The sequence below is a fragment of the Amphiprion ocellaris genome, chromosome 11, assembly GCF_022539595.1.
Source record: "Amphiprion ocellaris isolate individual 3 ecotype Okinawa chromosome 11, ASM2253959v1, whole genome shotgun sequence".
Taxonomy (NCBI): Eukaryota; Metazoa; Chordata; class Actinopteri; family Pomacentridae; genus Amphiprion; species Amphiprion ocellaris.
The window spans coordinates 35,364,076-35,377,008 of record NC_072776.1 but is presented as its reverse complement, the minus strand read 5'-3'; the positions used below and the strand labels follow the sequence as shown (position 1 = coordinate 35,377,008).

General features: G+C 36.9%; 1 protein-coding gene across 2 annotated transcripts in view; it reads left to right on the top strand.

Annotated features, from left to right (window-relative positions):
- itgb5 (integrin, beta 5) overlaps positions 1 to 12,933 on the top strand; it is a 68,929-nt gene that overhangs the window by 42,483 nt on the left and 13,513 nt on the right. For both annotated transcript variants that reach the window (XM_055015093.1, XM_055015092.1), the window contains exon 12: positions 9,835 to 10,057. In XM_055015093.1, coding sequence (XP_054871068.1) covers positions 9,835 to 10,057 — 223 coding nt within the window. The remainder of the gene's footprint in view (positions 1 to 9,834; positions 10,058 to 12,933) is intronic.

Genomic DNA, 12,933 nt, shown 5'->3' with positions numbered 1-12,933 from the left:
TATCGTTTTGTCTCATTTTTGTCATTTTGTGTCTCTTTGTGGTCATTTTATCTCCACATACGACAGATATTAATCTATCTCCATGTTTACAGCCTCTACAGACAGTTTTGTGCCTTGTTTTTGGTCATTCTTTGGTCATTTCTTTTTTGTTTTGTCTCTTTCCTTTTGATGTGTCTGTTTTTGTTCCTGTTTGTCTTGTTTTTGTTGTTTGGTGTCTCTTTGTGGTCATTTTGTCTCCTCATCCTGTAGATGTTTTTTAAACCTAGCCATGATGCGTTCGAGGACACTCAGTAAGTTACCACTCTAAGGTTTCTTGTTTTTACAGTTTCTGGCTGATAAATTGTCGCTTTATGAGGATTTTCCTTTAACAGAATAAACACTGTTAAAAGATTCTGGCTGATTTTTAGATTTAAAGAAACACAGAGATTCTGGAGCTGATTAATGATTAAAGGTTCTGTTTTGTTTCTACTTCTTTGAGTTTGAATTTTAAATCCAGACACTTCCTGCAGTTCAACCTGAACACTCTTTTCTAAAGTCTTAGTTTCCTACAGACTTGGTTAGCACAAAGAGATTATTTTTAGTGATTTTTTTTAAAATGAGTCGTAGAATAAAACAGATTTTTATGAACAGTCTGTTGACATGATGCATTCACTGACCTCTGGAAAGATGAAATCATTTTCTTTCTTTCTGTTTCTACACAGTTCAGGTTCAGATAAATGTTGTCACTGGGATGTTTCAGGAAGTTTACAGTTTATTATTTCATTCCGCTGAGTCACTTAGTGTCTAAAACCCTGAAATAACCCTCAGAGAACCTTCAGTTGTCAGCTCTTTAATGGACTTCCTCAGCTTTATTTCTGCTTTCTTTGCCCTCTCACTTCCCATCAGGCTCCTGATCTCTGAGGAAAAATCTCCCAGATAAATTTATTAACTGTCCGATGAACTAACTGGAGCTTTTTGGTGATTAAATTCTGCAGAAACCTGTTGAACAAAATACCTGAAACAGAGAAGTCCAGGTTCTAGTTTCCTTAAAACTCTTATTTCTTCACCTGAAGGTCTCAGAAGTTCAGGAGGTAGACAACCTTGGAGGACTTTTTAACCTCCACATGTCAGTTTATAGCAATAAATGAAGAAAATCAACAGTTCATGTTCTAAACTGATGCTGAACCTTTGATTCTATGTTCTGGATAAAGTTTCCTAAATCCACCGACAGTTCCAACTTCTACCTTTAACTTTAGTTCTACCTTTACCTTTAGTTCTACCTTTACCTTTAGTTCTACCTTTACCTTTAGTTCTATTTTTACCTTTAGTTCTTTTTTTTACCTTTAGTTCTACCTTTACCTTTAGTTCTACCTTTACCTTTAGTTCTATCTTTAACTTTAGTTCTATCTTTACCTTTAGTTCTACCTTTACCTTTAGTTCTACCTTTAGCTTTAGTTCTATCTTTAACTTTAGTTCTACCTTTACCTTTAGTTCTATCTTCTACCTTTAACTTTAGTTCTACCTTTGCCTTTAGTTCTACCTTTACTTTAGTTCTACCTTTACCTTTAGTTCTATCTTTACCTTTAGTTCTATCTTTACCTTTAGTTCTACCTTTAACTTTAGTTCTATCTTTAACTTTAGTTCTATCTTCTATCTTCTACCTTTAACTGTAGTTCTACCTTTAACTGTAGTTCTACCTTTAGCTTTAGTTCTAACTTTACCTTTAGTTCTAGCTTTACCTTTAGTTCTATCTTTACCTTTAGTTCTACCTTTAACTTTAGTTCTACCTTTAACTTTAGTTCTATCTTTAACTTTAGTTCTATCTTCTATCTTCTACCTTTAACTTTAGTTCTACCTTTAACTGTAGTTCTACCTTTAGCTTTTATCTTTAACTTTAGTTCTACCTTTACCTTTAGTTCTATCTTCTACCTTTAACTTTGGTTCTACCTTTACCTTTAGTTCTACCTTTACCTTTAGTTCTACCTTTAACTTTAGTTCTACCTTCTACCTTTACCTTTAGTTCTATCTTTAACTTTAGTTCTACTTTTACCTTTAGTTCTATCTTCTACCTTTAACTTTATTTCTACCTTTACCTTTAGTTCTACCTTTACCTTTAGTTCTACCTTTAACTTTAGTTCTATCTTCTCCCTTTAACTTTACTTCTGCCTTTAACTTTAGTTCTATCTTTACCTTTAGTTCTATCTTCTATCTTCTACCTTTACCTTTGGTTCTATCTTTAACTTTAGTTCTACCTTTAACTTTAGTTCTACCTTTACCTTTAGTTCTATCTTCTATCTTTAACTTTTAGTTTTTCAGACACCAGTGAAGTGTAGAAAAAGATGAGAGCTTCTCTCTGGAGGATCTGGTTCATTAAAGACGTTGGATTGACTTCATTCCTTGTGACTGACGTTTTTCTGTGGATTCAGATTCATTTAAATCCGTGTTCCTGTGAGTTCTGTTAGATTAAATCAGGAGGATGTCTTCATTTTTATCAGCATAGCGTCACCGTCTCTGCTGGTTCATTGTGAGTCTGTGGTTGTGGAGGATCTGCAGTAAAACCAGGTTTCCTCTAATGACTGTTTTATTCTCTCGGCTGGCAGCAGATCTCTGTTTACTCTGCAGCTTTTATTCTAACAGCCTGTTTATTCCTGTGATGAACTGTTCAGACCTGTTGGCTTCACAGTTCACTAGTCCTGTTAGTGGCCTTTAAAATCCATGAAACTGATCTGATGTGGTCTGAAGCCCGCAGAGCTTTTACTAATAAATGCTTTTGTCCATAATGTGAATTTTTTTGTGCTGTACACCAGCTTTTTCAGCTTTTTGTTTGCTTTTTTTGTGCTTTTTATGCCTCTTTGTGCTATAAATCTGCTTTTTTTGCATTTTTATGCTATAAATCTGCTTTTTTTATGCTTTTTTTGTTCAGTAAATCTGCTTTTCTGTGAATTTTTATTCTTTCTTGTGCTATAAATCAGTTTTTTGTGCATGTTAAAGGTCTGCAAACTTAGAAGACTCTGCTGATGTTGTATTAAATCAGAAAGCAGCCAGTTTGAAAGAAACACATATTAGAGACCCGTATCTGTGGGAATTAAGTCTTTTTTGCATCTTTTCATTTTGGTTTTGCACATTTTTTATGGTAATTTTGAGGGTTTTTTGTAGAATTTTGCCTCTTTTTGTGATAATTCTGCCTCTGTGGTGGTGATTTTGTGTAAACGTCATCTTTCTTGTGGTCATTTCTTCATATTGTTGTATTTGTGTAGATCTTCAGCAGATCACAGTTAATTCCTCATTAATGAAGTTTCAGGTTCACTTCTGTGGTTTCTGTCCGTCCAGACGTCTCCAGAACTTCCTGGTTCCTCTGCAGGTTGTTCTTCTTGCGGTTCTTCTTCTTCTTCTTGAAGCTTCACTTCTGTTTTGGCAGCAGAGATGTTTGCTGATAAGTCCATGAGGAGGTTTCAGGCGACTGAAGTGAAACTTAACAGAACAGAGTCTGAATTCCTCCTAGAAGAGGAAGGAACTGTGAGACCTTCAGACAGTCTGAGCCACGGTGTAATGAAGACATTGTTCTGCTGAAGCTGTTCTCAGATCAGGGAGGAGTTCTGTTTTTAGAAGAAGCTCCACAAGTTCTAAATGTGGATCCTCAGAGAACTAGAAAGGATCTGAATCAGTCAGTAGAGAGGTTCTATCTGCAGATTATAAAAAGATTCAGAAACATTCAGATCATTTATGAAGTTCTATCAGCCGCTGGTTCTGCTTCACAAACGTTACAACTTTTATCCATTTTTTCATTGTGGTTTCCTGTCAGTTTGTGGTGATTTTACAGCTTTTCATGCTAGTTTTTCATGTTTGTCTTGGTGATTTGGGTTTTTTTGTAGAAATTTTGCCTCTTTGTTGATAATTCTGCCTATTTTTGTGGTGATTTTGCTTCTATGCTGGTGATTTTACATGTAATTGGGGTTCTTTTGAGCCTTTTTGTTGAAATTTTGCATATTGTTGTACAAACTTTGCATCTTTTTCTCATGATTTTGTGTCTATGGTGATGATTTTGCATGTAATTTTGATTCTTTTCAGCCTTTGTGGTAATTTTTGCATGTTTTTTGTTGAGATTTCCATATTTCTGTACAAACTTTGCATCTTTTTATGATGATTTTGCCTCAGTGGTGATTATTTTGCATGTTTTTGTGGAGATTTTATCATATTTGTTCTAAACTTTGCATCTTTTCAGAGTAATTCTGCCTCTTGAAGTGATTTTTCCTATTTTTGTGGTAATTCCACAAGTTTTGCGGTAATTTAGTGGAATCGTTTTTGAGTCTGGTTATTTTGCATCTTGTGGTGATTTTATTCCTTTTGTAGAAATTTTGCCTCTTTTTGTGATGATTGTGCCTCTATGGTGGTGAGTTTTTTTAATTGGGGTGCTCTTGAGTCTTTGTGGTGATTTTACATGTTTTCATTGTGCTTTTGCATATTTTTGTGGAGATTTAGGATATTTTTTGGACAAACTTTGCGTCTTTTTGGAGTAATTCTGCCTCTCCATGGTGACTTGCATCTCTTTGAGGTGATTTTGCATCTTTTTGAGGTGATTTTGTGTAACCCCTTGGCCTCTCTGACATGGTGTCAGTTTGTCTTATCATCTAGATTATTTAGTTTTCTCTCAGTTAATATTGACCCTGAAGGTCTTTAGCTGTAAATATGGTCCAGTCCTTCTGTCTAACTGTGACAGAAGCTCCACCCTCCGAGCAGCGACTGGACTTTCTGATGTGAACTCTGCAGAATGAACCAGCTGACCTCATTAGGAATGTGTGTTTGTGTTGTGATGTGGAACAGAGGCTGGACCACAAACGCCTCCTGTCTCTCCCAGAGTTTCAGCCATGGTGCGTTCGGGTGCTCCAAAAAGGAAACAGAAGTTGTAACCTTGGACTCCTCTGGCTGCTGCCTCACTGCATGGTTCAATGTTTGTGGTGTTTCCTGGTTCACATGTTTGTGGTGTTTCCTGGTTCAATGTTTGTGCTGTTTCCTGGTTCAATGTTTGTGGTGTTTCCTGGTTCAATGTTTGTGCTGTTTCCTGGTTCAATGTTTGTGGTGTTTCCTGGTTCAATGTTTGTGGTGTTTCCTGGTTCACATGTCTGTGGTGTTTCCTGGTTCAATGTTTGTGCTGTTTCCTGGTTCAATGTTTGTGCTGTTTCCTGGTTCAATGTTTGTGGTGTTTCCTGGTTCAATGTTTGTGCTGTTTCCTGGTTCAATGTTTGTGGTGTTTCCTGGTTCAATGTTTGTGGTGTTTCCTGGTTCACATGTTTGTGGTGTTTCCTGGTTCAATGTTTGTGGTGTTTCCTGGTTCAATGTTTGTGCTGTTTCCTGGTTCAATGTTTGTGGTGTTTCCTGGTTCAATGTTTGTGGTGTTTCCTGGTTCACATGTCTGTGGTGTTTCCTGGTTCAATGTTTGTGCTGTTTCCTGGTTCAATGTTTGTGCTGTTTCCTGGTTCACATGTTTGTGGTGTTTCCTGGTTCAATGTTTGTGCTGTTTCCTGGTTCACATGTTTGTGCTGTTTCCTGGTTCAATGTTTGTGCTGTTTCCTGGTTCAATGTTTGTGGTGTTTCCTGGTTCACATGTTTGTGGTGTTTCCTGGTTCAATGTCTGTGGTGTTTCCTGGTTCACATGTTTGTGGTGTTTCCTGGTTCAATGTTTGTGCTGTTTCCTGGTTCACATGTCTGTGGTGTTTCCTGGTTCAATGTTTGTGGTGTTTCCTGGTTCACATGTTTGTGGTGTTTCCTGGTTCAATGTCTGTGGTGTTTCCTGGTTCAATGTTTGTGGTGTTTCCTGGTTCACATGTTTGTGGTGTTTCCTGGTTCACATGTTTGTGGTGTTTCCTGGTTCAATGTTTGTGGTGTTTCCTGGTTCAATGTTTGTGGTGTTTCCTGGTTCACATGTTTGTGGTGTTTCCTGGTTCAATGTTTGTGCTGTTTCCTGGTTCAATGTTTGTGGTGTTTCCTGGTTCAATGTCTGTGGTGTTTCCTGGTTCAATGTTTGTGGTGTTTCCTGGTTCAATGTTTGTGCTGTTTCCTGGTTCAATGTTTGTGGTGTTTCCTGGTTCACATGTTTGTGGTGTTTCCTGGTTCAATGTTTGTGGTGTTTCCTGGTTCACATGTCTGTGGTGTTTCCTGGTTCAATGTTTGTGCTGTTTCCTGGTTCAATGTTTGTGGTGTTTCCTGGTTCAATGTTTGTGGTGTTTCCTGGTTCAATGTTTGTGCTGTTTCCTGGTTCACATGTTTGTGGTGTTTCTTGGTTCACGTGAGAAGCTTCAGGTTTAGCAGGACACCAGACCATTCAGAAATCTGAATGAAGGTTGAATAAAGTCCTGCAGCTCTGAGGAACCATCTATCAGACAGAATTTACTGTTTTATCTGTTTTCCTGCAGAAGAATCTGAGCTGCAAAAATTCTGGTCCAGAAATAACTCATTTCCTCTCCAGATAAACCCTGAATATTTCTCTGATCCTATTTTAACGTCTGGTTGAACCCACAGAGTCCTGAAGCAGAAATAAACTGAGATGTGATCCTTAATGTGGCCTTAAAGCAGAGAGTCAGACAGAAATACACAGAAACATAAAACACACTTTTCCACATTATTATTCTAGTAGGACTTCAGTTAAACATTTGGTTTGATGTGTTTCAGTGAAACGTTTGGCTTTTGTTCTTTCTCCTGCCTGATGAACTTTATTCTGCCCCAGACGGTGACAGAAATTGTCCTTTGAAAGGCTCCAACAATAAAATCCAACACATGTCACTCTAAAGACACCAGCTCATAATGTACAGACGTCTAAAGAAGATGTTAAAAAGAAACAGCAGCCAATAACAGAGATCATCGTACTGTGAAAAGATTCAGGTTGGTTCAGATAAAGGTGTACTGAGGAGGATTTCTGTCAAGCAGATGCATCGTATTAAGAGAGCAGATGTTAAAAAGCCGCTGCTGAGCAGGAAATGGGTGTTTGAAGCTGCAGGTTCCTCTGGAGTCCAAAGAACCTCTGATGCAGGATCCTTCAGAGGCTTGTAGTTGTGTTTAAAGCTGTACTTCAGCCTCCACTAACCAACGCTCACCAGGAGAAACGTTAGCAGAGGGCTCAGAAATACATGAAGACCCATTCTCAAATAGTTTTCTTCACCGAATGCCGTGCTACACTGGATGGTCCACATGGATGGAGCTCTGGATGGCTGGAGGATGGATCCATGTCCCAACAAGGCTGTGACATCAGCAGGGAGGGGGTGGAGTCATGTTTAAGGCTGGAATAATGGGAAGTGAGCTAGTAGAACAAAGGTGTTTAAATGACCTCATCTCCTGCATGGTACAGTAAGAAGAACCACTGAGTCCTTGTCTGCTATGAGCATAAAGAGACAGAAAATCATGGTCCTCCCCTGACCTCAACCCTACTGAGAACCTGTGGAACATCCTCAATAAGAAGGTCTATAAATGTGGGCGGCAGTATACCTGAAAACAGCAGCTCTGGGAGGAGATTCTGGCATAGGCAAATGAAATCCAATCAATCAAGCAATCAATCAAGCAATCAATCAAGCAATCAATCAATCAATCAATCAATCAATCAATCAATCAATCAATCAAGGCACAAACTGAACAAGGACTCACAAGTTCAATGGATAGTCTGAATGTTCAGTTTATTGCAAAGTCTTTACCCATTTTATTTTTTCACTTCAGTACTGAACAAAATTGACATTACAAAGTTGTGTTTTTACTATTGTACTTCATTTCTGTGTCCTTTCTGTGTCTTTGTGGTTGTTTTCTGTCTCTCTGTGGTTGTTTTCTGTCTCTGTGGTTCTCTGTCTCTTTGTGGTTGTTTTCTGTCTCTTTGTGGTCGTTTTGTGTCTCTTTGTGGTCGTTTTGTGTCTCTTTGTGGTCGTTTTGTGTCTCTTTGTGGTCGTTTTGTTTCTCTTTGTGGTTGTTTTCTGTCTCTTTGTGGTCGTTTTGTGTCTCTTTGTGGTCATTTTGTGTCTCTTTGTGGTCGTTTTGTTTCTCTTTGTGGTTGTTTTCTGTCTCTTTTTGGTCGTTTTGTGTCTCTTTGTGGTTGTTTTATGTGTTCTTGTGGATGTTTTGTGTCTCTTTGTGGTCGTTTTGTATCTCTTTGTGGTTGTTTTGTGTCTCAGTTTTAGTTGGATTTCTGTCATCTTTGCTACTCTTTTCAGATCTTGTGTGTCTCTTTGTGTCTCTTTGTTGCTGTTTATTGGTTTATTTATTGAGCTGTTTGTGTCTTTATGATCTGAATTTGGAGTTAAAATAGTGACGTCTTTGGTTCCACTGAATCATCTCAGCAGCCCTGAAGGTTTTTCCGTCTTTCATGTCTCTGATGGTCAAAGGATCCATTGTTGATGTAAATTATTTATCACTGCAGCTTTCTGGAGAAAACAGGAACAATCCCAGAAACTAAAGGTTCAGGCAGCAGATCCTGTTGAACATTAGATCAAGAGTATTGATCTCCAGCTCCATTGTTCCTCTCTGGAGGTTTTTTTCCCTCAAAGCTCTGAAATAAAAGCAGCTGCTTCATCAGTTTTCAGTTTTCAGCAGCTGCTTCCACACGTCTGACAGCTTTCTGGTTCTTTCTTTGACCTCCAGTCGTCCTGGTAAAGTTTCCTCCTCCTCCTCCTACTCCAGCAGCTGACAGTCGGCCTTAGTGGAGGGAAACGATCCACAGCGATGCTCCACATGTTCCAGCTGTTGGCCTCCATCAGACTCTATCTGCAGAGAAAGAGCTGAAGACAGTTTTACCAGAAGCTGCTTCAACTCTGTCTGCTTTTATTATCCTCAGTTATAACAAGTTAAAGACACAACTCGGCAAAGAAACACATAAAAACTAAGAAGTAAAACTAAACAGCAGCAAATAATTAAAGCTAGTTGAGGTTAAAATCACCTAGATTCACTAAAGATGTTGTTTTGTGGTTTTATTCTAACATCTGAAGGATCCAACAGGCTCCATTTGAGTTTAAAAATCACTAAAAATTGATCTTAGTTTAGTATTTGTCACTTTATGTACTCCTAATGATGTTTTTAGACATTTTAATCTGTTTGTATTCTTTTATATTTTATTTAATTAATTTTGGTTGTGTTTGATTTGTTCGTTTTGGTTCTGTTGCGCCTTGTTGGGTTGATTTTAGGTCTTTTATGTCTAATTTGGTTTAATTTTAGTGGTTTGTATCTCTTTTCGTCCATTTTTTTGTCATGTGCCTCAGTTTCTTTAGACAGCTCAGTAAATAAAAATGTAAAAACTAAGAAATAAATCTGAACAACAACAAATATTTTAAGTTAGTTGAAGTTAAAATGGTCTAAATTCACTGAAGATGTTTTGTGGTTTTATTGTTATTATATTGTATTATTAAAGGAGTATTTGTCACTTTTTTACTTTTTTAATCTATTTATTTCTGTTCTTTTATGTTTTATTTAATTTTGGTCGTGTTTAATGGCAATCTGATCTGTTTTGGTTATTTTGTGCCTTGTTGGGTTGATTTTAGGTGTTTTATGTCTGATTTGGTTTAATTTTAGGTGTTTTTTTTATCTCATTTTATTCATTTTTTATCATGCTGTGCCTTAGTTTCTTCATTTTGTGTCATATAAGTGGTTTTGTTTGTTCAGCAGCTTCGTAACTTTGACTAAGTGAGACCGTGGATTGTGATAGAAGAGTTCAGCTGCTTTCTTCAGTAATTATGGTCTTCACTAATGACTCCTGTGGTCTTTATCCAGTCTGTGGTTGAATCCTGCAGCTGTGACTGAACATCTGGGGACCTCTGCTGGATCGTCCCATGTTGTGTTTCATCGCTTCCTGCTGCTGTTTCATCGCTTCCTGTTGTCTCCGTCCTGCAGGTCACGGAGAGTGTCACTGTGGAGAGTGTAAATGTCACGCCGGCTACGTGGGAGACAACTGCAACTGTTCCACGGAGACGTCCACCTGCGTCTCGGATGATGGACGGATGTGCAGCGGCAGAGGAAGCTGCGTCTGCGGCCGCTGTCAGTGCAGCGAACCCGGAGCGTTTGGAGACACCTGCGAGAAATGTCCCACCTGTCCCGACGCCTGCGGGACCAAGAGGTAAGAAATAAACTCATTTACAGTTCTATAAATATACAAATAAATAATAATTGGTAGAAATAAACTCAACCATAGTTCTATAAATAAATAATAATTATTAGAAATAAACTCAACTATAGTTCTATAAATCTATAAATAAATAATAATTATTAGAAATAAATTCATTTACAGTTCTATAAATCTATAAATAAATAATAATTGGTAGAAATAAACTCATTTACAGTTCCATAAATATATAAATAAATAATAATTGGTAGAAATAAACTCAATTATAGTTCTATAAATAAATAATAATTATTAGAAATAAACTCAACTATAGTTCTATAAATCTATAAGTAGATAATAATTATTAGAAATAAACTCAACTATAGTTCTATAAATCTATAAATAAATAATAATTAATAGAAATGAACTCATTTACAGTTCTATAAATCTATAAATAAATAATAATTAATAGAAATGAACTCATTTACAGTTCTATAAATCTATAAATATATAATATTTGGTAGAAATAAACTCAACTATAGTTCTATAAATCTATAAGTAAATAATAATTGGTAGAAATAAATTCATTTACGTTCTATAAATCTATGAATAAATAGTTAATAAAAATAAACTCATTTATAGTTCTATAAATCTAAATAAATAATAATTAATAGAAATAAATTCATTTACAGTTCTATAAATCTGTGAATAAATAATAATTAAAAGAAATAAATTCATTTACAGTTCTATAAATCTATAAATAAATAATAATTAATAGAAATAAATTCATTTACAGTTCTGTAAATCTATAAATAAATAATAATTAATAGAAATGTCCCACCTGCCCCGACACCTGCGGAACCAAGAAAATGTTTTCAAAGGGTCTTTTTTTTGCAAGTAAACATTAATTTAGTTTAATTTGATTGTGTTTTTTTCTGTTCATTCACTGAGCTGTTTAATAAATGAGGTTTGTCCAGAGGAGAAAGTGAAATTCAAGGGTTTTTCATCAGATTTTTAGCTGTAGGATGTCGTCAAAGGGTCTTTTTTTTGAAGGTAAAAGTTAATTTAGTTTAATGATGTCGTTGTTGGTGGTGGTAAAGATAAACTTATTTACAGTTCTAGAAATAAAAATTAATAGAAATAAACTCATTTGAAGTTCTACAAATCTACAATAACCATATGGGGGAAAAATAACATTACAAAAATAACTTTGTACAAAATATTCAATATAAAATGCATCTTAAAGGAGAATTTCCTGTTTCAGTGACAGACGTTTTGCACAAATATCGACCAAACTGTCTAAAATGATTTAAGGAGGTAATCCCTCACATTGGGATTTTATCGGTGCCCCAGACTCTTCCTCCTACCCAGGAACTAGTCTGATTCTTTGATCCTGTGAGCATTTACAATCCAGGAATTCGTCTGATCCTTGGACCCTGTGAGAGTTTACAGCCCAGGAATTAGTTTGATCCTTAGACCCTGTGAGCGTTTACAACCCAGGAATTAATCTGATCCTTAGACCCTGTGAGCATTTACAGCCCAGGAATTAGTTTGATCCTTAGACCCTGTGAGCGTATACAAGCCAGGAATTAGTCTGATCCTTAGACCCTGTGTGTGTTTACAGCCCAGGAATTAGTTTGATCCTTACACCCTATGAGCGTTTACAGTCCAGGAATTAGTCTGATCCTTAGACCCTGTGAGCATTTACAACCCAGGAATTAGTCTAGTCCTTAGACCCTGTGAGCGTTTACAGCCCCATCTTCATTCCAGATCTGGACCAGATCCAGGTCTAACCTTTGTTCTAAACCTGCAGCGTTTAAAGCCAATGGATTAACTTGTTACAGAAAGACTCATTCAGTAACATTCAATTTAAAAGATTCTTCTTGGTTTTTGTTTGAATCCGAAGCAGCCGGTGTGAGGTGGAGGTCACGAGCAGCTCTTTTAGTTTAACCATCACAGGAGCAGGAAACCGCTTTGTTCCATCCCACTGCTCCCAGTGTTTCAATCCCAGAGTCCACTCTGATTTTTAGTCTGGTTACTGGAAGTATCACACGCTTTTATCCAAAGAGACGAACATCTGAGAGTAGAAACACCAGCAAGGATCTAGTCAGGAGAAAACCACCTGGACAAGAGAAATAAAACAGTTCTAGTGTGTATTAATGATGTTAAAATGAATAATATAGTTTATTAAATGATCAGACAAGAAACTAGAATCAGCTGATGGACTTTCATTGGTCCTAGAACTTGATATTAAACAGATCCTAAAGTTAAAAATAAAATGTTAATTGTAGTTACTGTTTAATACTGTAGTGACCAGAGGAGCATTGTTGGGGTTTAGCCTATAAAGGGGCACCATGACAAAGACTAATGTGATGCTTAATGACCTTCGACTGGTACGCATGGATTAAATCAAGCTGGAACCAATTGATTGATAAATCTGTGTTTATTTAGCCATTTACAAACGTACTTGAACGCAAATGTTTCACCAAAGCTATTTTAAAGGGACACCAGTGCTGTATCCTGGGCTAAGCTCCGCCCAGGAGAATGTGATTGGTTTGAGAAAATGAGCCAAAACGTATTTTCCTAATGCTTAATTACTATTTAATAGTGTAGTGACTAACAGAAAGAGGAGCATTGTGGGGGTTTAGCTGGTAAAGGGGTGCCATGACAAAGACTTCTGTGATGCATAATGACCTCTGACTGGTACGCATCTATTAAATCAAACTGGAATCGATTGATAATTCTGTGTTTATTAAACCAGTCGCAAAACTTCTCTTTGTTGGAAATGTTTTACCAAAACAATTCTCCCGTCACTATTTTGAAGGGACACCATCACTGTTTCCTGGGCTAAGCTCCGCCCAGGACAATGTGATTGGTTTAAAATAATACAG